General features: G+C 41.5%; 1 protein-coding gene across 6 annotated transcripts in view; it reads left to right on the plus strand.

Moving 5' to 3' along the window:
• Positions 1–26,263, plus strand: part of LOC125453247 (neutral amino acid uniporter 4-like) — a 223,857-nt gene that overhangs the window by 118,432 nt on the left and 79,162 nt on the right. The window contains exon 11 of one of the 6 annotated variants that reach the window (XM_059646548.1): positions 1,541–3,265. The exons of the other annotated variants lie outside the window; for them this stretch is intronic. Within the exon in view, the coding sequence (XP_059502531.1) occupies positions 1,541–1,556 (16 nt within the window). The 3' untranslated portion in view covers positions 1,557–3,265. Of the gene's footprint in view, positions 1–1,540; positions 3,266–26,263 lie in introns of those variants that run through there. 6 annotated transcript variants of the gene reach the window in all.

Consider the following 26,263-nt stretch of genomic DNA (forward strand, 5'->3'; position numbering starts at 1 on the left):
GATCTCGACTTTTAGAGTCCACATGCTACAAATTCGTGAGTGGTAAAAGCTTTTAAAATTGTAGAACTGTGTCAATGAGGGATGCTTGATTGAAAATGGGGTAGTGGGAGCGTATGCGGCAGGAGTGGAGAAGGTTTTTTTTACACACATGTTTGAGAGCATATATGTTTTGCATAAATCGCATCATGTTCATAGAAAAGAATGAACTTTTTATATTTTCAGATTCACATTTTTAGATACATTGAGGTAATGTGGCTAACTTTTTTTGCTGCAAACGATTTCAAGAAATTGAGGACTATCAGATTATCCATATTGAATGACCGAGTAGACTCGATGGTTCACTTCTCCTACACCTTATGGTCTTAATCACAATGTTTTCTTGGCGTTAAATAAATTTTATTACCTTTTAATGCCAAAGGGTATAAAGATGCACGGCCATGCTTACAGCTTTCATGCAAGGACATGGTCTCTTGCACTGTCTTGGCCACATCCACATGTGCATTCCCAAGCACGAAGCAAGAGGATAGCATGCAATCCAAAGAAAGATTAAAGAATATACACGTTTTAGTCTTTTGGTATCCTTGAAACTAAAGGTTTTAACTTGAGACTGGAGTTGGCTTATTGGTTTCTTGGATCATCCGCAATGGAAAATATTATCTTTTTAAGTTGGTGATTCTTGGTACTTGCTTCCAGTCAGTGCTCTTGAACTGGACACCATGCTTTTCGACAGAGAGAAACTTTTTCAGGCTGTTATTCAGTTAGGTATCTGTAATTTCGTCTCTTCCTAGCCTGCCCATGAACTCCTTGAAATATAAGCTTATTATATCTGTTGAGGCCGTGCATCGTAGCTTGAGAATTGTATGTAATGTTTCATCTCTAAATATGTGAAGGTTGTCAATGGTGCGTATCAACTAAGAGATAAGGCCCTTTCATGTTTTCATGGGCTCTGACAGCTGGCTTTATTACTTTTTTGGCAGGTGCGTAGGCAATGTTTATTTCAACTTCAACTGCCATTACTTTGATCTATGTGCATTTCCAGAAACCTGGCCAACCTGTGTGTGTGTTGGGTCATCCCCTGTGGCCATTTTAAGCTTGCTTCTTGGTCTATTTTATAAACAATTTAAGTTCATGAAAATGCCAGGTATTGAATTGTGCAATGGAATGCAAAGATCAATTTTCCACATTCCATATCATTGTGACAGGCCCTTCCTCTTTTGTATGCATCTCAGAACCGTGTTGCATGGATTTCAGTAACTGAGCAGAGGCTAAGGGGGAAACTATTTGGGTGTTGCTCCTCTGGTCAAAGTTGTTATTATCTGCCTATCCCATGTTGGACTTTATGAAATTGAATATATACACATTTTTGTATTTAATTAGGGATGTCAGTGTGATAGGACACTTCTTATTTTGGGTTTCAATTTTGAGCAAATGCTCACGGAGTAGGTATAACATGAGTTATATGCAGCTTAAAGGATGGGTAGAGGGTTGAGGGGGTCCACTCCTGACACATGTGGCTGATGTGTCCCTTCATGTTTTCCAGGTATAGTAAGGGATGACGTCATCCTTTTGTGAAGTGGCCTTTGGAACATCCTGCAATTGAGATGACGTCTTCCTACCTGCGTCCCTCCTCTTCCTCTGCTGCTCCCTTCTCAGGCAAGATGATAGTGTCTTCTTCTGGGTATCAGCGATCGATTGGGATGTAGAATGTGTGGATTGCCACACATCTTTTTGGATTGCCAGCATTTTGGAAGCATTTTTATTTTGAAGACTGTTGAATAAGACATTGAACAAACATCTGTTGACTAAGTCTGAATGTAGATAGAAGTGGAACGGAAAAGTGTTTTTGAACCTAATACATAGTGTTACAGGCACCCACTTCAAGTCAGTTTACATGATGGCATTAAGGTCAACTGTTTAGACTGTTCATCATACCATCTTAATGGGAAAGTAGCAGTGACAAACCTGAAATGTTCATAGATATGCTTTCCTCATTCCTTGATCAATTGAAAATTGATGGTTACTTGTACTATGTTGTCTGACGATGTGGTGTTTTCTGCCTATTCCTTGAAATTTAATTTACACTTGCGTCCCCATTAGGTAGCAAAGGCATTTAAAGTCTTGCCGTCATCTATGTCCCAGCTTATTTTTTAAAAGTTTTTTTCTCCCCACTACAATGTGGCATTAGTTGCCCAGGAACTGCATGTAATAGACATTTTAAGCATGTGCAACTTCCCTCCAAGCCGCGCATCATCCTGACTTGGAACTGTGTTGTCATTCCTTCACTGTTGAGAGATAAGATCCTAAAACTTTCTTTTTAGCAGCACCTTGGGTATATCTATGTCAGATGGGCAGTAGCAGTTTATGAAGGCAGCTTCTTGCGTGCAATTAGGTGTGTACACCAAATGGCTGGCTATGTCAGTGCTGCCCAAATCCCATGAAAGAATAAAAAGCTATTTAAGTATGAAGCTCTTGATCTTTAGTTATGTTTTCAGACATTGTTGATTTGTGTCTCAGGTAATTATGACTTAAATAAACTTCAAGCAAAAAGAGCACTACTTTAGATGTTCCCTAAATTGGTTTCAAGTCAACTTCCTGAGGACAACGTGGAAACCTATTGATTTAGGTGACCTTTGCAATACACTGTTGTTGTCGTCCGAAATGGAGCTGGAATGTTGGCAACTACAAATGAGTCATTACCCCTGCCTTTGGAGCAATGATGTTGCTCTGCCCTTCTGAAGGTAGAAATGCACCTGTTGACAACTGATTGCTGCCTGACCACAAGACAAGACAGTAGCTCAGAAGGAAGGCCACAAACATGCTTTGCAGACAGTAGACTGCGTAAATAGAATTTCACAGTTAAGATTATATTGATTTTAGACTGTTCCTAGACATTAGTTTTGAAATTGGATATATCATTGTTTCATTATTTTATCCTGCAGTTGAGAGACGTTTAACTTTGAGGTTAGTTTAGTGGACTAAAATCTTTTTAGTTCTATGCTTTTATGTGTGATATTTTCATTGGGCTCTGACAACTTCATTCAAGACATCCAGCTGTAACAACATATGGTATTATACAGAATCTGGGATTTAACTAGACACAGGTAAATTAACAAAATTCTCTTCAGTAACATACAAAACAAATATTTTCACTTATTTTAAAGTATTATGATTTTTCCTCTACGGTAGAGTACACAGTGATTCAGCTTTGTGTTTAACCCAAGATAATTATCTTGCTCAATTATTTTCTGGAAACAAATTCATGAAAAAGGACCAGTACATTTGATGCTATTCTTTATTTCATTCTGTCTAACCAGTTGAATAATTGTTCAGTTTTTGAGCAACTGAAAGCAAAGATTGGCTACAAACTCTCTCTTAAGATGGGTGGCACAGTGGCTCATTGGTTAGCATTGCTGCCTCACAGCACTTGGGGCCTGTGTTCAGTTCCCCGTTGGGCAACTGCCTGTGTGGAGTTTGCACATTGTGCCTGTGTCTGCATGGGTTTCCTCCACATGCCCCAGTTTCCTCCCCCAGTCTAAAGATGTGCAGGCTGGGTGGATTGACCATGCTAAATTTGTCCAAAGTGTTCAGGGATGTGTGAATTAGGTAGGTTTGGAGAATGGGCCCGGGTGGGATTCTCTGAGGATTGGTGTGCACTTGTTGGGCCGAAGGGCCTGTTTCCACTGCAGGAATTCTTTGATGATTTTGATGATGATGTAAATCCTTACTGGTTACACTACAGTGTATTGGTCGGATTGCTGGTTAAGTGTGTATGATCTTAGGCTTGTACAAATTTACATCTGATGAGTCTTATTAATCCAGAATTTGACTGATCTCAATATTTTGGTTGGGAATAACTATTAATCATTTTCGATTACTAATGTTTTGAGTACTGAGTCTATGCAGACAATCTTTAAGTGCTAAGCTTAAGATATTAAGTAGTGACCTAAATATAGTAATTTTTTGTGGCATGTAACAGCTATGTGCTGTTTTGAACCAGACTCTATTATTTGTGGAAATTCACCTGATTCTGATAGTTAAATATTATCTTTATGCTTCAAGTACTTTCCTTTTCCTTCAAGTTTTTCCCTTATTATCATTGTCCCTATTCAAATGATTGACTGTCTGGATTCAAATAGTCCATAAAACCTTTACCTGTCCCATATACCCTACCAATTCCTTGAGTGGCTGTGTTGTTGTAAACCTGGATTGTTTTACTTTAGGGAAGGGATAAAGCATTACAATGTAACTTGATTAAAGACATCCACACACTCAATGTCCAGTTTGGGTCACTACATTAGTGATTAGAAAGAAATTATTTTCATCTTTTTCAGACTCCGGAAAAGACTATAAAATCAACTGCCACTTCTATGGACACCACTTTTTCTTACAGCATTGAGCAAAATGGACAGAGGAATTGGCATTTGAAACTGGGAACTCCCTTGTTTGTGATTTGGTACCACAGCAAACATTGTCATTATGTAATTAGGGATGTCTGGTGTATGTATGTTTGCTGAACAAAGATAGAAGGGACATGGCATGAAAGCTTCAAATGCATATGTTCTGGTAAGGGAGCTCTACTCGCAGTTAATAATATTCATAATTTACACGATAAAATCTAATAGCTGGCTAATACAGACTATGCTATACAAACCAAATGGTTTGATTTTTATTTATGTTGGTCTCTGTGCTGCCGATTTACAGAAGAAGAAAAATAGGTCAGGATTCTGTTCTTAATTACTGACCAATGAGTCCTGCCAATGTATGCATTTTGATTCAGGATAGTGTGTGGCTAATTGTTATACAGCCATCAGTAAAAATTGTTTGCTGAGTTACTTATGTGCAGGAATTTCCCAGGTGACAGTGGAACTGCACCCTAGAAACAGCGATGCTTTCACAGGTGATAGGCCAAACAAAGTCTCTGGTCCATCGTATCTGAACCAGATTGGCTAAAGACTAAAGAAAAAAATATATTTTCTGTTTGCCACTAAATCACTATTTTGAATTAATTAGGAATGTTATGTGCCCATACAAAAATGACCTGTAGCCACTGATTTCTAACTTTCTTTACTTTTTGATCTTCCCCACTGATATAGTCAAAACAGGAATATTTTCTTAGTTCAGACCCACATGATGAATTAATTTGTGATTGTAGCAACAGAGGTGAATAAATCATAAATGTATAAACTGTGATGCTAGGGACAGAAAACATAGTTTATAGAATTGTAAAAAGAAGAAACAAAAATCCGTTAATAATCGTTGGAAGAAACTCCCTGTGAATCTAATCCAGAGTAAGATTGCTGAGAAATCAAACTTGCACCCTCTCCTTACATGGTAGAAATAATGGAGGTGGGAGATATCCAACACAGCATATCAAATTCACTGCTAAATTAAGCAAAGAACTGAGTACTAGAGATCTGAAAAATAAGCACAAACTGCTGGTGAAATTCAACAGGCCTGGCAGCATCTCTGGAAGAAAGCAATGTTCTTGTTTTGACTCTGGTAACTGTTCTTCATCAGCAGATATTAAGTGTCCTTTTTATCTCCCAGACGCTGCCAGATTTGAGCTTTGTCAGCAATTTGTTTTTTTTGCTAAACATCTGCTGCTGGGTCAGATTGGCTGCAGCTAACATTTTAATTAATTTAACCAGTTAGCAGAGAATCATAAGAAGTTTGTACACTAAAATTCCATATATTTTAGCAGGCTGTTCAGTTTGCTTAGCTTTCTGCATATTTTAGTGATGCACAATAAAATGAGAGCACAGATGTGATTTAAATATGTTTAAAAATGCTGAAATCACTCATGATCTTGCCTCCAGTTATATTGCACATATACTATCTTGTCCTTCTGTCTGGCTGCAGACCACTTGTGTTGTTGACGCTCATGCTCATGCAAATTCTACCTGCACCTTAGGTATGCACGCAGTTCCATTATCTGAGCTGATGCCTGCCAGTGTCAGATAAGGTAGTGGGACCAAAAACAGAAGTTGCTGGTAAAGCTCAGCAGGTTTGGCAGCCTCTGTGAAGAGAAATCAGAGTTAATATTTTGGGTCCAGTGACCCTTGCTGAGAATGGGTGGTGTAAGGTGTGTAATTTGAGCGCTGTGCTGATGCTGTCTGTTTTTGGCTGTGGTGTGACTGGGCAGGGACAGCTTTTGGGCGTCTGAAAGTAGAAATTGAAAGCAGGATGTTAGATGTAAGAGAAGTTAAGTGGAATGGAAGCAGAAGAACGATAGTCACACTATCTGCAAACTTGCTTATCCTGCTAAATTGCAGGGTGACGGTTGCTTAGTTATTTTTAATTGATTCAGACAGCTGGGGTTTGCTGACTAGGCCAACATTATTGCCCATCCCTAACTGCCCTTGAGGAGGTGTGGTGAGCTGCCTCCCAGACCACAGCAGTTCATTTTGTACAGGTACACATGACGCTGTTCCAAAATTTTGACCCAGTTCAGAAGGAACATGGTTTGATTTTAAATGTTTTCAATGATGCCAGATGTTACAGATTCTTGATGGAAGCGATTCATGGTGCTGAGACCACTCCTCTGTAAGGCACAGTAGATGTAAACTCTTTTTTTAGTTGTGCTTCACTTTGTTTTTTTAAGTGAGAAGACAGAATTTCAGGCCTGCCATATTTGAATTGCTCAAAATAGGTGACAGCAGTGAGAGCTGACTGAGGGTGGCATAATCAGAATGAGAAGTTGAAGTAATGTATTTGGATGTTGGGTGTGTCGTAGTCCAATGACGGTGGGTTAGTGATAGAGTTAATATGCATCAAGTGCATGGAAAGTTGAGATGTCATATGAAGATGCATGTAAGACCATTGGCTTGTTGTGGCATAGCTATCTGACCCTTATGACCATATTCTAGAATTTAACATCCCACCAGCTCCCACTCCCTTCTGAGCCATGTTTCTGAGGACTTTTGCACCCCTGTGGAACTATAATCTCTTTCTTTCTGTACATCTCCGTAATTAAGACTTTCACTACATTAGGGAAATTAGGAGCCCTCTTTCACTCTTCCCCCCTGGTCTTCAGTTTCACTTTTTTAGAATTGCAGTTGCTGACTCTTATGATTAAGTACAGTTTCCCTTTAAGAATAAGAGGGGACAAACTTCTTTTGAGAAGAGAATGCCATTGGCACCATGTGAGCATGAGCTGCTCAGTCTCTTTAGTGCCTGGGCTTCTAGCAGCACAGGTGGCCTGGTGAGACCATCTCTACGATTGGGGAAATAAGCTTGTACCAAATTTTCATGCTGATTACTTGCAGAGCAATGTCTCTCGTAGGCCACAAGTTGAGACACTGTGCCCAAAAGCATTATTTTCATTCTTGAACAATTCTTTGCAAATTACACAAAATCTGAAAGAAGCCAATAAATTTATTAAGACAAAGAATTGTTTTGGCATTCTACAGTTCTGAAGTTGCTGTTTTGTTTTGGTGGTATGCACATTTTTTATGTGTAACTCTGAGTTGCGGTTGTGCTTTTCTAGTTGAAAGAGCATGAAGAACTTGCATGGTGTATTGATGAGAGTGCGTTAGCTTTTTAGTAGATATGATATACAACAAATGGGAAGAGTGACGCAGAAAATTAGCAATGCTACCAGTGCAAATCTATACATTCAATAGTGTTTGTGCCAGAGCTTGGACCAGATGCTGTACGTTCAAAATATGTTAGACCTTGTACTCGACTTTCTTCCTCTGCCAACGCTTCAGGAAGCATGTCAAATGCAGGATCCAATTCTTAATTGGCAGGAACTCAATGAATATTGTTGATAAAACAGACTCCAAATTCTTACATCATTGAGAGTCACAACTGAAAACAGATAAGAGGAGTCGATAATTTACCTACATCTGAGCTGTTAAAGCAAAAAAGAAAGTCATTAATAAGAGCAGCAACATCACTAACGACAAGGTCATCCAACAATTAATTAGTGCAACAAAGTAACATCAAGTATAAGGCTTACATTCATGAGCAACGTGTACGTCATTGTCGGAACAGAGTGCCTCAACATTGAGAACAGTGAATGCCAAGTTCACAAGTTGGGAGACCCAGCATCCACCCGTTGAGTAATGTAAAATAATGTGCTCAAGAAAACTGCTTTAACAGATTTGTATAATCAAAGTTAATACTTTACAAGCCAGTTGTGATCTTCCTTTAGGTAGATGTAATATCAAACAATTTGATGATTAGAACAGTAATGTTTCTTTGATGGAGTTTTTAAAAAAACAATGTCACATTATTTGAAAGTTATTATTATTAAAATAGTATTCGATTATTATTGAAATACCACAACAGAGCTGTTGTTTCTTGGTCATGTAGAAGGTATAATTTGCTTAGCAAAAAAAATCTTCCATTTTCTGCCAATTAAGTAACTGGAGGCGATTTTACAATGGACTTGAAGTATAACTTTGAGTCACAATAAGGGAAGGTTTGGGCCTTTGTCTCTTAGCATTTCACAATTGACTGTTGGATGTGTCTGCCTATAACACTCAATCCTATTCATTAATATTGTTATTTAATTCATACTGTTCAGCTAATGTTTTAAACTCTCTCGGAATGAATTGATTCTATTCCTGTTGGATCTCTGAGACCTAACACATTTTATGATAAAAAAGGAACTTTAAAATAATCTAAGATCCTAGTTTTAATTGTGTTAATAAAACAGCTCCCATGGTATGTTATGGTTTGAGTGATACTTCAGCAGCTATCATCTCTTTCTGGTATGTATTTCTATACTTCAGGCACGTACTGCATATAGACACTATTCTCTTAGTGTCTTTGTAAATGTTATCACAGCTGATCTGTCTCTGAGTTTAAACTTTATCATTCACATATAGCCTCCTTATATCATGTGGACCATCATCATGTGTACATTGTTTCTTTGATGCAAAGCTCTAAGAATCCGGTCAACAAAACACCATTTTCTAATGTGATGCTTTTGCTGATTGATCAGTACTGCACATTACCGGTTGTTTTCTGTATCTGATTAGCCCATCTCTGTATCTCCTAAGAAAACATCGTATCATTTTCATAGTTTCTGGTCTCATATCTAATTTTAGAAGTGTTATATAAACATATGGATCTTCACACCTGATTGTTCTACTTTGTGTTTCTTGTGGCAACAGATGAAATCCGATATTTGTGAACACTATTTCTCTTTCTGGATTTTATCTCAGACTTAAATCATGTCTCTGAAATCTTGCGAATAACCTGTAAGAGTCTTCTGATACTGTACACAACTTTTGCTTGGAGATGGTTTTCAGTCAATAATGAACACCATCTTTTATGGGCCTTCCCCATTGAAGAATGTAGGAAAATTGTCACATCCATATGCACCTGCTGAAAGTTCTCTTTCTGCGTTGGCATGGCCTCTGATGTTGTTTTGAGTTTTCAATATGAATGCTTTTGGCTTTCCATTTATTACCAGAGCTGCTCCCAGCTGCTGCTTTGAATCGTCTGCTGGCAGAATAGAAAGTGTTGTATATTGTTCTGTGACAGTTGACAGAGGAATGGCATAAACACCACCAACTGTGATATCATATTGACTTATGCATAGAACACCTCAAGATTGTGAAACAGCAAGACTTAATATCAGGTGATCCTGAGAGTTTCTCTAACAGCCTCTATCGTGTGGTTACTTGCAAGCAAACAATAAGCTAGTTTATACCAGGAAGTGTTTTACCTGTACCACATTAGATCAAGCAGGTCCTGTAGTCTCCTGCACTCCAGACAGTGGCAGCAACCTTCTTCGTGAGCAGCAGCTCAAACAGCAAAGATCTGTATTGCTCCCACACCATGGTAGATAGTGTGTATTTGATTTGACTGTTCAAGGAACATAGTGTACAGTGATGTGGTGTCCAGATTTGGCTTGACGTTGCCTGCTTATAGAGCACAGTCAGCAGCAGTGCTTAATGGTTTAAAAAACTCACAGAAAAAAAACTATCTTGGCAATCCTTCTCAAAGAAGAATGCTGTATGAAATGATAAAACTGTTTCAGTCCTGGTAAGAGATAGTGCTAATTCTCGTATTGCACACATGTTGTTGAAATAGTATAAGTAATTCTGAGCACATACAGGCTGATAGTCTGTGGAAATGGTGCCAAGACCGATTCAGTGGTGAGATCCAATATTGGGAGACTCTGTGAATAAAGCTTACTATTTCTGGTGGAGCAGAGGAAACTTTAAAACAGTGTACAAATCAGAATTTAGATGAAAGAAGTAAACCAAAAATTGCATAAAGTTCAGACAGAATATCAGCGCCACAGTGAGTGGGCATCAAAAGGCATGGCTATAGAAACTGAATTGAAGGGCCAGGGAAGAAATATTGATCCAAGGTCTCAGTCCCAGGGATGTTGCAATGCCAGAAATTAAAGCATCGATATTGACAAATTAAAAGCCTAAACACAGCTGATGTAATGGGGACAGAATGCTTTGGATATGTTGTTCTGTCCATGGAAAACGTGTACGATCCTTCCCAAGAGCTATGATACATACAGGAATATTTATTTAAAACATTGAGTGAGAATCCTTCAGTAAAATTGTGATTAAAGTGGGAACTCTTATTAAAACCATCAACAATGAGATTCACTTTTATGAATCTGTAGAAAAACCAGGAATCTTCCCTTCCAAGTGGAAAGGGTGTGATTCTTCTGTTATCCCTGCAAAACATAGGAAAATCTTTGAGTACAGCATCTAAGATCAGAAGTGCTATTTTTTCTTCTTTGTTCACAGGATGGGAATATTGTTGGCTAAGCCAGTATTTATTGCCTATCTGCAATTGCATGGTGAAGGTGGTGGTGAGCTGTTGCTTTGAATTACTGTTAGAAAGGTGTTCCAGAATGTTGAACTGCCTACAGTGAAAGAACAGCAAAAAATCACATTTAAGATTGTACGTGGCTTCGAGGAGTACATTGCATCTGGTGTTACCCTGCATCTCTCGTCATGTCCTTCTACATGGTAGAAGTTATGCTATTGTGGAAGCCTGGGTGAATTACTGCAGTGCATCTTGTGGATAGTACATAATGTGTCTACTATATATCAGTGTTGAAAGTGGTGAAAGGGGTAGCATTCAAGTGGGATGCTTATCCTTGGTATTAAACCTTTACAATGTTGCTTTACCCATCCAGGCAAGTGGAGGATATTCAATTACTGTGCTTCTGACTTGTGCCTTGTAAATTATGAATAAGCTCTCGGAAGTCACAAGTCAAGTTACTTGCTGTAGGATGCCTAGCCTGTGACTTTTCTTTTTAGCCTCGGTATTCGTATGAATAGTCCTGTTCAGTTTCTCAGCAGTGATAACGTGTCAGATTGTTGATAGCTGGGTGATTCAGTGATGGTGAGGACATTGAATACCTATGAGCAATGATATAACAGTTAAAACATAGAACAGTACAGCACAGGAACAGGCCCTTTGGCCCACAATGTTGTGCCAACCACAATGCTAAATTAAACTAATCTCTTCTATCTGCCCGCAGCCTATATTCCTCCCTTCCTGGATTATTTGTGAACCTGCTTAAATTACTCTTAAACACCCCTATCGTATCTGTCTTCACCACTACCCCAGGCAGGACGTTCCAGGTACCTACCAGTCTGTATGTTAAAAAATATACTTGCCCCTGAAATGTCTTTAGAACTTTGCCTATCCACTTTAAATGCATGCCCTCTTGTATTGGGCATTTCAACTCTGGGGGGTTAAAGATAGTGACTGTCAATGCAGTGTGTGCTTCTCATAATTTTATACTTGTGTCAGGTCTCCCCACAGCCTCTGTCACTCCAAAGAAAACAACCCGTGTTTTCCAGCCTCTCCTTGTAGCTCATACCATCTGATCCAGGCAGCAAAGATAGTAGGAACTGCAGATGCTGGAGAATCTGAGATAACAAGGTGTAGAGCTGGATGAACACAGCAGGCCAAGCAGCATCCGAGGAGCAGGAAGGCTGACGTTTCAGGCCTAGACCCTTTCTGAAGAAGGGTCAAGGCCTGAAACGTCAGCCTTCCTGCTCCTCTGATGCTGCTTGGCCTGCTGTGTTCATCCAGCTCTACACCCTGTTAATCCAGGCAGCATACTAGTAAACCTCTTCTGCATCTTCTCAAAAGCCTCCACATCCTTCCTGTAATGAGGCAACCAGAATCGAGTGCAGTACTCTAAATGTGGCCTAACTAAAGTTTTATTAAGCTGAAACGTGACATTCTTACTCTTGTACTTCAGGCCCTGACCAATAAAGGCATGAATCCCACATGGCTTCATTACCACCCTATCTGCTTGTGTGGTCACTTTGAGGGAGCTATGGACTAAGACTTCAAGATCCCTCTGTGCAGGGTCCTGCCATTAACTGTATACTTTAATTTAACATTGATTTCCCAAAGTGTAACACCTCACACTTGCCCGGATTAAACGCCATCTGCCATTTCTCTGCCCATATCTGTAACTGATCTATATCCCACTGTATCCTTTGACAACCATCTACACTATCCACAATTCCCCCAATCTTGGTGTTGTCAGCAAACTTAATAAGCTACTCACCTATGGTTTCATCAAAGTAATTTATATAAAATCACAAACAAGAGGTCCCAGTACGGATTGCTGTGGAACACCACTAGTCATGTACGTCCAGCCAGATCAACACCCTCCCACCACTACCCTCTGCTTTCTATGGGCAAGGCAAATGGCCAAGTTAATGTGGATCCCACGTATCTTAATCTTCTCAATGAACCTACCATGAGAGACCTTGTCAAAAGCCTTACTAAAATCCATGTTAACAACACCCACTGCTCTACCCTCATCAATCACCCTCATCACAACCTCATAAAAAATCAATCAAGTTTGTAAGACATGATATGCCCTGCACAATCATGCTGACTGTTCCGAATTAGGCCGTGCTTTTTGAAAGACATGGAAATTCTATCTTAAGAATCCTCTCTAATAGCTTCTCGACCACTGATGTGAGACTCACCGGCCTGTAGTTTCTGGGATTATTCCTATTTCTCTTCTTGAACAGACGAACAATGATGTTGATCAGCTACTTGCCAGTCCTCTAGGACCTCTGCAGTGGCTAACAAGGATACAAAGATCGTGGTCAAGGCCCCAACTCTCTTGCCTCTCTCAACAACTTGGAATAGATACCATTGGGCCCTGGGGACTTATCCATCTTAAAGCTCTTCAAGAGACTCAACACCACTTATTTCTTGACCAGAAAATGCCTTAGCAATCCTCACACTAATTTCACTGTCTTCCATATACTTGTTCTTGGTGAATACTAATGTGAAGTACTCATTTTGGATCTCGTGCATTTCCTTTTGCCTCCAAGCACAAGTTCCCACCTTTATCCTTGAATAGCCCTGTCCTCTCCCAAGTGATGCTGTTGCTTTTAATGTGTGTGTAAAATGCTTTGGGATTCTCTCTAACCCTACTTGCCAAGGACATTTAATGGCCCCTCCTTGCTCTCCTAATTTCCTGCTTGAGTTCTTTCCTGCTTTCTTTATATTCCTCATGGGCCTTGTCCAATTTTAACTTTCTAAACCTTACATTTACTTCTTTTTTGTTTTTGACTAAATTCACAACTTCCCTTATCATTCAAGGCTCCCATACCCCACTATTCCTTGTCCTTCCTCCTTCCTACAACATGCTGGGCCTGATTAGAAGGCCTTTAAATAATTCCCGCATGTTAAATGTAGACTTGACTGATGACAGCTACTTCCACTGAACTCTTCCTAGTTACTGCCTAATAGTAATGTAATTTGCCCTCCCCCAATTTAATTTCTTCCCACAAAGTCCTGATTTATTCTTATTCATTACTATCTTAAGATTTATGGAGTTGTGATCACTGTTTCCAAAATGCTGTCCCACTTTAAGGTCAGTCATTTGGCCAGGCCCATTAGCTAATGCAAGGTCCAGTATGGCCACTCCTGTAGTTGTACTATCCATCTTTTGTTTCAAGAAACTGTCTTGTGTGTGCTTGACAAATTCTGCCCAGTCTAAACCTGTTGCACTCGAGGCCCAGGCATTATTGGGGAAGTTAAAGTCACCATTCTAGCAACTCTGTTGTTTTTGCATGTTTGCGTAAACTGCCTATGGTGTTCCTCAATGCCTGGTGGCAGCTGGGGGCCCTGTAGTATTATCCCATCAGAGTGATTGCACCATTCTTATTTTTGAACTCTACCCAGATTATCTTAATGGATGAACCCTCCAGTATGTCTTCTCTGAGTGCAGCTGTGACATTCTCCCTGATTAGTGATGCAGCTCCTTCACTTCTTTTACCTCCCTCTCTACCTCATCTAAAACATCAAAATCCTGTTCCCCTCTCAACCACGTCTCTGTAAAGGCCCCAACATTGTAGAGCCTGAATCAGCACATGGGACTAAGCTCATCTGCCTTGCCCATAATACTACTAGCATTGAAATAAACACACCACAGACCTTCAGCCCCATCATGTTCATTAACCTGTCCCTGCCTGTCCATCCTTTTACATTTATGGGTCATAACATCTAACTTTCCTCCAATCCTTCCATTTGCTGACCAGCTGCTCTGATTCCCAGACCCCTGCTGCTCTAGTTTAAACCCTCCTGAGAAGCACCAGCAAACCTCCCTGTAAGGATATCAGTTCTTCTCCCATTCAGGTACAACCTGCCCCTTGTGTACAGGCCACCTCTGTCCCTGAAGATGCCCAAATAACCCAAGAAACTGAAAGCCTGCTCTGTTGATGCAATACTTGGTTCCTCATTTTGTCCATATCATTAGTACCAACATGTACCTCAACCTCTAATTCATCACGCTGTTCTTTCAGGGTGCCTTGAAGCCATTCAGTGACATCCCTGACCCTGGTGCTAAAGAGGCAACACACCAGCCTGGAGTCATGTGTTCGGTTGGAGAAGTGTGTGTCTGCTCCCCTGACTGGAGAATTCCCTATTAGTATTGCTCTTCACACACCCCCCCCCTGCAATGCAGTCAAGCTGCTTGTGGTGCCAGAAAATTGGCTTTGAATTCACTGTGAGGTATTAGCATCTTCATCCTTCCAAACTGCTTAGTGAGTGGGACTCCAGGGGCCTCCTGCAGTACCTGCCTGCTCTTTCTGGATTGTCTGCTAGTCACCCATTCCCTTCTTTCCTGAAGTCTCTTGAGCTATAGTGTGACCACCTCTGAACATTCTATCCACGTAACTCTCAGCCTCACGGATGTGCCACAGCATCTCCAACCACACCTCCAAGACCTGCAGCTCCTGCTTTTGAGCTCTTGTTGGAAATAGTCATTGCCTGGCACTGTATAACATGAATGTTACTTGCTCCTTGACAGTCCAAACCTTGCTATTGTCTAGGTCAGCTGCATAAGGATTCAGATTGCTAGTTTCTAAAGAGTTGTGAAAGGTACAAGTCATTGTACGATCATTAGCAAACATCCCTTCTTCTACCACATAACAGAAGAAAAGTGATTGTTAAAGGAGCTGAGGATGGTTGGGCCGAGGATACTATCCTGAGGAATTTTTGCAGAGATGTCCTGCAACTGAAATGATTGAATCTGCAATGATGACAAATAGCTTCCTTTCTACTAAATTTAACTTCCACTAATCAAGTGTTTTACCTGACTCTCAAAGATCCCAGTTTTGCTAATGCCTCTTAGTGTTATGCAACTTTGAATGCTGCCTTGATGTCAAAGGCTGTCGCTTTCACCCCACTGATGGTGTACAGCTACTTTGGCCATGTTTGAACAAAGATTGTAACAAGATCCCTGGATTAACAGTCCAGTGATAATACCACTGGGCCATTGCCGCCCCTGCAGTTTGAGGAGACTGAGATATATTATTGAGTATGCATTTCTGGTTGAAGATGGTTGCAAGTAGATCAGTCTTGTAATTTGCACTGATGTGTTTTGCACCCACATCATTGATAATAGGAACATTTGAAATGTCTGTTCATTGTTGACCGGTCCACTGTTCGGAACTGCAGAAAGTAGATCTGACTGTTGGTATGTGATCATTTAGCCCTGTGTATTGTATGCTGCTTTTTTTTGTTTGGCATGCAAGTGGCCCTGTGCTGTAGCTTCATTTAGGTTAGATTAGATTAGATTAGGTTAGATTCCCCACAGTGTGGAAACAGGCCCTTCGGCCCAACATGTCCACACCACCCTTGAAGCATCCCACCCAGACCTATCCCCGATAAGCCACCCACCCCTGAACACTACGGGCAATTTTTTTAGCATGGCCAATCCAGCTAACTTGCACATCTTTAGACTGTGGGAGGAAACCGGAGCACCCGGAGGAAACCCACGCAGATACAGGGAGAATGTGCAACTCCATACAGACATTTGCCCGAGGTGGGAATCGAACCTGGTTCCTGGCTCTGTAAGGCTGCAGTGCTAACCACTGAGCCACCGTGCCGCCTAATTTTTCTCTATACCTAGTCCTACTCCTGACTTTGATTATGATAGAGTGGTGGAAATGCTGAACCATAATGTCACAGATTGTGGTTTAAATACAATAATGCTGCTGATGTTGGCCCACAGCATCTCATGGTTGTCCAACCTTATGTTGCTAGATGTATTTGAAGCCTGGCTCATTTAACATAATAGTCATCTTCTGACCTGAAATCAATGATCTTCAGCTATCTGCCCTGGAAATTAGTATGGAGAATTGATCTTGAAGTCCCATATGGTTTTTATCCAAAATATGATATATATTGACTCTGACTTCTTCAAATTTGTACCTTTGATATTTTCTCTGAAGTGTCAATGGCCTCCCTTTTCCAGTTGTCTTTGTGAAAGGACATGCTACAATTCTTCACAAAAAGATTTAAATAAATCTTTGGAACAATAGAAAATTAGATCAGAAATTGTATCATTGTTAAGGCTGTCGTTATAGACATTTTAGTTAATTCTTGGGCAGATGTTACTGTCTAGACTAGCATGTAATGCTCATCCCTTATTGACCTGGAGAAGGTGATGGTGAACTGCCTTCTTCAGCTGTTGCAGTGCTTGGGATGTAAGGACACCCACTTTGCTATTGGAAAGTGAATTTCAGGATTTTGACTTGGTAAAAGTGAAGGAATGGTGATTTGGAGGGAAACTTACAGGAATCAATGCTCCAGTCCATCTATATTCCTTATCCTCCTTGGTGGTAAAGATCATGGGTTTGAAATGTTCTTCTGAGGGTGCCTGTGTGTGGATCTTGCTAATGATGTACTCTGTGGTGAAGTTGGTGGCTGGACTGTCTATCAAGAAGGCTACTTTGTCTTCAGTATCTAGCTTCTTTAATTTATTCAAGCTTCATTACAGCCATCCAGGCAAGTGTAGATGTATTCTGTCACCATCCTGACTTGTGCCTTGTAGATGGTGCACAAGCATTAGGAAGACACAATATGAGGAGGAACACAGCAGACCAGGCAGCATCAGAAAAACAGGAAAGTTGACGTTTCGGGTCGGGACCCTTCTTCAGAAATGGGGGTCCCGACCCGAAAGATCAGCATTCCTGCTCCTCTGATGTTGCCTGGCCTGTTGCGTTCTTCCAGCTCACACTGTGTTGTCTCTGACTCCAGCATCTGCAATTCTTGCTATCTCTGAGTGATTTATAAACCCACCGTGAAGCATCTTCCAAAGATGACCACCTGAAAAAGTTCCCCTCCTCCCTACGGAGAGAGCTCTGCCCCATTGTAACCCATTGGTAATCTCCTCTGCCCTGAAACCTTCGACCACGTACTTAAACAAACCCAGTACTACAGCCGCATCTCCTTTCTCAGTACCTGCCTCTGCAGCCAAATCATCCCCAATGAACTCCAAACAACATTCAGACCCCTCTGATTTGGCCCTAACCGTGACAACCTCTACCTACAGAGCCTCCAGAAACAGTTTTCTTTATGGATCCTCAAGTACATACTCTCAGCAATGTGCTGGCATCTTCTGGCACTACAATCAACCTTTCCCCGGCTCAGCCTCCCTCTCTCAGGCCTGCAAAGGAACTCTTCTGTTTTGCATTCTGCGCAGGATCCTCACCCTCAACCAATGCTTTTTTTCCACCCTTACTAATATTAAAAACTGTAAGTACACAAAACTTGCTTGTGCTTACCACCAAAAACGGGCCTCTTCCACCACCCTAGACCTCAACCCTATGCAGGACTTCCCTGTCAATATGCCAGGCGCCGTTGACCATTCAGTTACCTTGGCCTGTCCCACTGATGCCACCAACCTTGTCACTTCTGTCAAAGCTGTTCACGTCACATCCACTACCGCCAATCAGTGTCACAGCTGCTGCCATTTCCACTGATGTCACTTCCACTCCTGAGACGGCCTCCACTGCCACACCCAGGGCCAGCTGTATGCCTAGCCCCAGCTCCAAGTCCTGCTGGGTCTCCACCATTCCCCAGACCTCCCTCTCACTGAGGATGAATAGTCAGCCCTCAGTAAAGGACTCACTTTCATTCCCAAGTGCCCACACATCAGTGAATTACGTTCATGTCCAGATGCTGAACTCTTTTTTTTGCCACCTCTACCTCTGCGCCTATTTCTTTGACTGGAAGTCTAACCCACCCTCTACAGATCCCTTCTCCTGCCTCCAACAAACCTCATCCTCCTGGACATTAACACATGGCCTCCTACCTTCCCTCAATTTCTTCATTTCCAACTACCATTGCAACATCAATCACCTCAACCTCTCCACCCATCTCATTCAGTCCCGCTTCTCCCCCATGGAATGCGCAGCCCTCCGTTCCCTCCACTCCAACCCTAACCTCACTGTCAAACCAGTGGATAAGGGGTCGCCGTAGTGGAATGGTGCACTGACCTTTACATTACTGAGGCCAACTGCCAACTCTGACACCACCTCCAACTGCCCCCTCCGATTATGACCTCTAAACATTCATCTCTCAGACCATTCATAACCCCATCACTTCAGGTGACCTCCCACCCCCAGCCTTCAACCTCATTGTTCCCTAACCCTGCACTGCCCGTTTCTAATAAATCGCATTTCTGAAGGAGGGTCCGGACTCGAAATGTTAACTTTCCTGCTCCTTTGTTGCTGCCTGGCTGCTGCTTCCTCCAGCTCCACTGTGTTGCCTCCGACTCCAGTATCTGCAGTTCTTACTATCTCAAAATGAGTTAGTCCTGGCAAAATTCTTAGCCTGTGACCTGCTCTTGTAGTTATAGTATTTATGTGGTTGGTCCAATTTAGTTTCTGGTGCTAACACCCCTGATGTTAGTGGGTGATTCAATGGTGTCAACATCATAAAATGTTAAGGAGCAATTGTTAAACTCTCTCTCTTTTTGGAAATGATCATTTCCTGGCTCTTCTGTGATGTAAACTGGCAGCCCAAGCCTGGATGTTAACATGATAACAGTAGATAATCTTGTCTGACTGTCCTTTTGAGAGAGATGGGTTAGCTGAATCTTCCAAATACTTATGTGAATGCCAGAAATGAAACATGGATTGCAACCATGCAATCTGATAGCTCCTACTTTGAGATGGTGAAGAGGAAGACAGTTGGAAGAAAGATTAATCAAAAGCCACAGAATGAAATCTGAATAGGCTTTGCCAGAGTCTTTGAAACAGTGTGATCTAGCAGAAGTCTACGATATGCTGCAGACATTCATCGTTTCCAAACCACACTTCTTTTCTTTTTTTTAGAGATTTTTAATGTAATAGTTGACAACAGAGGAACTACCTGAGGATCCATGAATGTTAACAAGATGTCTAATTATTTATCAGTTTCATTGTAGATGCAGGCCATGAATTTTGCTTTGGTACATTCAGTGGGGGTAGGTTTGAAGCATTCCAACTCCCAGCAATCACCCTCATCTCTTTATGCACCATTTCTTCCCCTTCCCCCACAAAAGAAGAGTGGGCTCGAATTAGATGATATGTAAATTTTTTTAAAAATCCTCAAACCTGCCCTCCAAGCAACTACTAATGGCCACCTGTAGCTTTCATGGAAGTGGGACGTGCAAGGAGATCCATTTTGATACCAAGAAGGGGAGTTGGCTATTTGAATACCTTAAGGCTGTGAGTCTCACATTGAAATATCGTGTAGACTTGACCTTGATTGGGGAGCATTTCCCATGTCTTGGGAAAACTTGAAGCTTTCAGAAGGTGAAGACAGCTTTGGAAGAAAAATGCAAATATCCTTACAGTGTTGTTTTGGATCATGGGAGGATAGGAATGCCTTCCCCTTTCCCATCCAAAATGCTCACCTAAGATTCCGTCAGTTCCCACTAATACAGTAGTCACCTCATTATCACCTTCTGCAGTTTCTTTCAAGGGGTTGGTCCAATTTAGTTTCTGGTACTAACACCCCTGATGTTAGTGGGTGATTCGATGCCACGAGGGGTCATAGTTTTAAGGTGTTAAGAGGAACGTATAGAGGAGATGTCAGAGGGAGGTTCTTTACCCAGAGAGTTGTGAGCACATGGAATAGTTTACCAGTGGTAGTCGTGGAAGCGGAGTCATTAGCGACATTTAAGCGACTGTTGGACATGCACATGGACAGCAGTGAATTGAGGGGAATGTAGGTTAGGTTATTTTATTTTTGGATTAGGATTATTCCATGGCACAACATCGTGGGCCAAAGGGCCTGTACTATGCTGTACTTTTCTATGTTCTATGTTCCCTGCCAAAGGAGCCAAGTTAAGGTCAGGTTGAACACTTGATGGGAACCTTTCTAAAGACAGATGTGATTTAGTTCAAGCACTGTGCTATTACCAACCAAAAATTCTTTCCCCCTTAAACAAACTGCCTGATCAAAATTGGGATTCATATGCTTGCTTCAAACAGCATCCTGTTCCCCAGTCTTAGAAGATTCCGGGTTAACTCATTGGCCTTTGCCCTTGAATAGCAATGCCGTTTCACCATTTGTTTAGAGCTGTATTTAAGAACACAACCTGAATAACATCTGTGTCTGAACCTCCTACACCTCCATCCACTGCTTCCAGCAACCTTTCTACTAACTTTAGGTATTCTATTTGTACAGCACACTCCTTTGAAGTCCCTCTGAAGGACCTGTCATCATGATCCACTGGGTTGGATAGCGACAATGCTATTTGTAAAACAGTGGATTCTGCTGTTTAAGCAATCAAAGTAAACAGTCTAACTATATCTAATACCACTGTTGGAATATTGATCAAAAGATGTGTTCCCACATAATTTCCCAGAACCGAGATAGTTGAATTCAGTGGAGACTGTATGGTGTGCTGTACAAATAGAAACAGAGACTGACAGTGTGCTGTACAAATAGAAACGGTTATAATATGGTTTGCTTATTCCATTTTAATTGATTATGATGTGAATATATTCCGTAAGACCATAAGACATAGGAGTGGAAGTAAGGCCATTCGGCCCATCGAGTCTAGTCCGCCATTTAAATCATGGCTGAAGGGCATTTCAACTCCACTTCCCTGCACTCTCCCCGTAGCCGTTGATTCCTTATGAGATCAAGAATTTATCGATCTCTGCCCTGCCGGGCATCTATTGTCCCGGCCTCCACTGCAGTCTGTGGCAATGAATTTCACAAGCCCACCACTCTCTGGCTGAAGAAATGTCTCCTTATTTCCGTTTTAAATTTACCCTCTCTAATTCTAAGGCTGTGCTCACGGGTCCTAGTCTCCCCACCTAACGGAAACAACTTCCCAGCGTTCACCCTTTCTCAGCCCATACATTATCATGTAAGTTTCTATTAGGTCTCCCCTCAACCTTCTAAACTCCAATGAATACAATCCGAGGATCCTTAGCTGTTCATCGTATGTTAAACCTACCATTCCAGGGATCATCCGTGTGAATTTCCGCTGGACACGCTCCAGGGCCAGTATGTCCTTTCTGAGGCTTGGGGCCCAAAATTGGACACAGTATTCTAAATGGGGGGTATTCTAAATTCCCGCACAACATTGTGATTTCCAATTTTTTATGAACTGGTTTGTGGATTTGATTATCTTGCAAGAAACATTTTTAGTATTACAAATAGAATTAAGAGTTTACTGCATCATCTTTTAGCATTTTTGCACTGATTGTTGTTGAGCAACAACAGTGGTTTGTTTCTTCACTGGTCTCTAAAACTCCTACTGAAGGTTTAATGTTGACTTTGGAAAGAATTGTTATTGCATTTTTTTAATTGTAGAATGCTTATAACACAATTTCTTGATCTGAATTTGTTGGACAACTTTTGCCAAGTCACTGGATAATAAGGACTAACTTTTTTATTAATATTTAAGGAATATTATGCACAATAACATGAAAATATCACGTCAATGGATTCTTGTATGAGTTAAGGATATATAGAACCAATTGTAGGACTTCAGATTGGCAATGAAGCAGTAAAGTGTAAAACATACATCCGTTTGTTTCTGAGATAATAACAAGGTGTAGAGCTGGATGAGCACAGCAGGCCAAGCAGCATCATAGGATCAGGAAGGCTGATGTTTCGGGCCTAGATCCTATGATGCTGCTTGGCCTGCTGTATTCATCCAGCTCTACACCTTGTTATCTCAGATTCTCCAGCATCTGCAGTTCCTATTATCTCCATTTGTTTCTGGTTTTATTTCTTGTGACTTATGTTAAAATGTTAATGCTCAGTAAAACTAAATTTCTGAATGCTAATCTTGAATTGAATTCCTAGCCTCTGGCCCTGTCTTTTGGCTTCAGTATTTTTATGGCTACTTCAGTTCATCTCCTAGTCAATGATAATCCCCAAGATGTTGGTGAGTGAACTCAGCAAATGTAATGCCATTGAATGTCAAGGGACAATGATTAGATTCCATCTTGTTAGAGGTGGTCATTGCTTGATATTTGTGTTAGTTAAATGCAGCGTGCCTCTTATCAACCCAAGCATGCACACTGTTCTGCTGTTGCTGTATGTGATATATTCTAAGTCTGGTTAATTATGTTTCTACTAAGCGCATTGTGGAAATTTAGGCTCCCTGCCCAGAATTCAATCTGTGCCTTTATTACATCCCCCTTCAAAATGAAGAATTAAGGATTCTTCCATTGAAGGGGGATGGTAGTGGTGACTGATCAGAGATTTCCTTGTTTGACTTGAAGCTATGAAAATTTATTAGGTCCACAGTCAATGTTCTGGACATTCTCATTCGACTGTAGATTCTTTCACCAACCAGTTCAGGCTTGTTATGACGCATCTCTGAAGCAGGTTGGACTTGAACCCAGGTCTCCTGTCTTAGAGGTAGGTACTCTACAAAAGCCCCCATCTTGTTTACCAGTGCTTCCACTTTTATGAGACCTCTCCTGTAATGGAATAGGATACCAAAGGTTGTATGACATAGGAGTAGTCCATTTGGCCCATCAAACTTGCCTCAATGATCCCATTGGAGTGTGAACTAAGATAACAAGGTATAGAGCTGGATGAACACAGCAGGCCAAGCAGCATCAGAGGAGCAGGAAGGCTGACATTTTGGGCCTAGACCTTCTTCAGAAATGCTTTTTTTCCTGAAGGGAGGAGGGTAACTTCTTCAGGGTAGGCATTCTTAGAAGAGGCTTCGCAGTGGGGTTAAAATTGTTTCAGAGATAGCAGGAACTGCATATGCTGGAGAATCTGAGATAACAAGGTGTAGAGCTGGAGGAACACAGCAAGCCAAGCAGCATCAGAGGAACAGGAAGGCTGACATTTCGGGCCTAGGCCCTTCTTCAGAAGTCTTTTCAGACATGTGAACTGAGGTCATTTGCTAACTATTTAGCATATTCATTTGTCAACTGGTTGATAATACAGGTGGTATAAATGTTGGATTTCCTATGGAATTGGTATTCTTGTAAATTATCCTCATGAGTGCAAAATTTAAAAAAAACCTTAACAATGTTTTTTTTTCAGTTTCACTCAAGTTGTGTACTGCTAAATAACTATTTAAAAAATGTCAAATGCGGCCTTAACGGCTTCCACTACTCTCCATGGTTGAGAATTTTAAGGATTAATGAAAGACTTATTCATATTCAGTTTAAATGTGAGAATCTTTAATTTTAAATTATGAACTTGAGTTCTGTTGCCCACACAAGTAAACATTATACCTGAATCTTATGTTGCAATAAGATCACTTTACATGCTTCTAAATACAAAAGTATATTGGCTAAATTTGCTCAACCCTTGCTGAGAAGAAAACACGTCAACATTGGAATCAGACTAGTGAACCTTCTTTGAACTGCTTCCAAATTGCAGATATATCTCTCCTTTAAGTAGGGTATCTAAAATTGGTAACAGTTCTCCAGGTGTGGAGTAATACTTCCATTCTTGCTTATTTTGTAAAACACAGAAGCAATACTTCACTGCCTTTGTACTAACCTTTAATTATGTGCTGTACCTACATACTAACATTTTGTGCTTTGTGTACAGGGACACACAAGTTCATCTCCATTCTGTCTACATTTAAACTACATTCTGCTGTTTTAGACTTCCTGCCACACAGATAAGTAGAGTGTAATGTGGGGAAATGTGACTTGGTCCATTGGCAGGAAGAACCAAAAAAATGATGAGAGATTGGTGTGTTGCAGATGGATCGGAGTATCTTAGTGCATAATTTGCATAAACTTAGTATGCAGGTACAGCAATTAATTAGGAAAACTGATAGAATGCTAGTGCAAGGATAATGGTAGACAATAGTGGGCTTATGCTACAGGTAAGGTGGCACTGTGAAACCACATATGGAGTACGATGTACAGTATTGGTCCCATTATTTCATGAAGGATATAAGTTCTTTGGAAGCAGTCCATATGAGATTTACTTGACTAATATCTGAAATGGATGAGTGATAATGGGAACTGCAGATGCTGGAGAATCCAAGATAATAAAATGTGAGGCTGTCTCCCGCATTTCCCGCAACACATCCCTCACACCCCGCCCCCGCCACAACCGCCCAAAGAGGATCCCCCTCATTCTCACACACCACCCCACCAACCTCCAGATACAACGCATCATCCTCCGACACTTCCGCCATCTACAATCCGACCCCATTACCCAAGACATTTTTCCATCCCCACCCCTGTCTGCTTTCCAGAGAGACCACTCTCTCAGTGACTCCCTTGTTTGCTCCACACTGCCCTCCAACCCCACCACACCTGGCACCTTCCCCTGCAACCGCAGGAAATGCTACACTTGCCCCCACACCTCATCCCTCACCCTATCCCAGGCTCCAAGATGACTTTCCATATTAAGCAGAGGTTCACCTACACATCTGCCAATGTGGTATACTGCATCCATTGTACCCGGTGTGGCATCCTCTACATTGGGGAAACCAAGCGGAGGCTTGGGGACCGCTTTGCAGAACACCTCCGCTCGGTTTGCAATAAACAACTGCACCTCCCAGTCGCAAACCATTTCCACTCCCCCTCCCATTCTTTAGATGACATGTCCATCATGGGCCTCCTGCAGTGCCACAATGATGCCACCCGAAGGTTGCAGGAACAGCATCTCATATTCCGCTTGGGAACCCTGCAGCCCAATGGTATCAATGTGGTCTTCACCATCTTCAAAATCTCCCCTTCCCCCACCGCGTCCCAAAACCAGCCCAGTTCGTCCCCTCCCCCCACTGCACCACATAACCAGCCCAGCTCTTCCCCTCCACCCACTGCATCCCAAAACCAGTCCAACCTGTCTCTGCTTCCCTAACCTGTTCTTCCTCTCACCCATCCCTTCCTCCCACCCCAAGCTACACCTCCATCTCCTACCTACTAACCTCATCCCACCTCCTTGACCTGTCCGTCTTCCCTGGACTGACCTATCCCCTCCCTACCTCCCCACCCGTACTCTCCTCTCCACCTATCTTCTTTTCTCTCCATCTTCGGTCCACCTCCCCCCTCTCCCTATTTATTCCAGAACCCTCACCCCATCCCCCTCTCTGATGAAGGGTCTAGGCCCGAAACGTCAGCTTTTGTGCTCCTGAGATGCTGCTTGGCCTGCTGTGTTCATCCAGCCTCACATTTTATTATCTGAAATGGATGAGCTGCTTTCTGAGGACAGGTTGGACAGAGTAGACTTGCACCTGCTAGAGTTTAGAAGAGTAAGAAAATGACTTGATTGAAACATGTAAAATTCTGAGCGGACTTGATGGAGTGAATTTCAAAGAGATGTGTTTTTTTTTGTGGGACAATCTAGATATCATTGTTTCTGAATAAGAGATTCTATGTAGGATAGCTAATAATGTTTTGCTCATTGATCGTTGAGTTTTTTCAAAAGGAAGTGGAAATAAATTCTTTAAATGGTGAAAACTTATTAGGGGTAGATCAGACAGTTGAGTAATTAGATCAATCATGATCTTATTGAATGACGGAATAGGCTTGAAAGGTCAATTGGCCTACTCTTCTGA

This window comes from Stegostoma tigrinum, chromosome 6, assembly GCF_030684315.1.
Source record: "Stegostoma tigrinum isolate sSteTig4 chromosome 6, sSteTig4.hap1, whole genome shotgun sequence".
NCBI classification, from domain to species: Eukaryota; Metazoa; Chordata; class Chondrichthyes; order Orectolobiformes; family Stegostomatidae; genus Stegostoma; species Stegostoma tigrinum.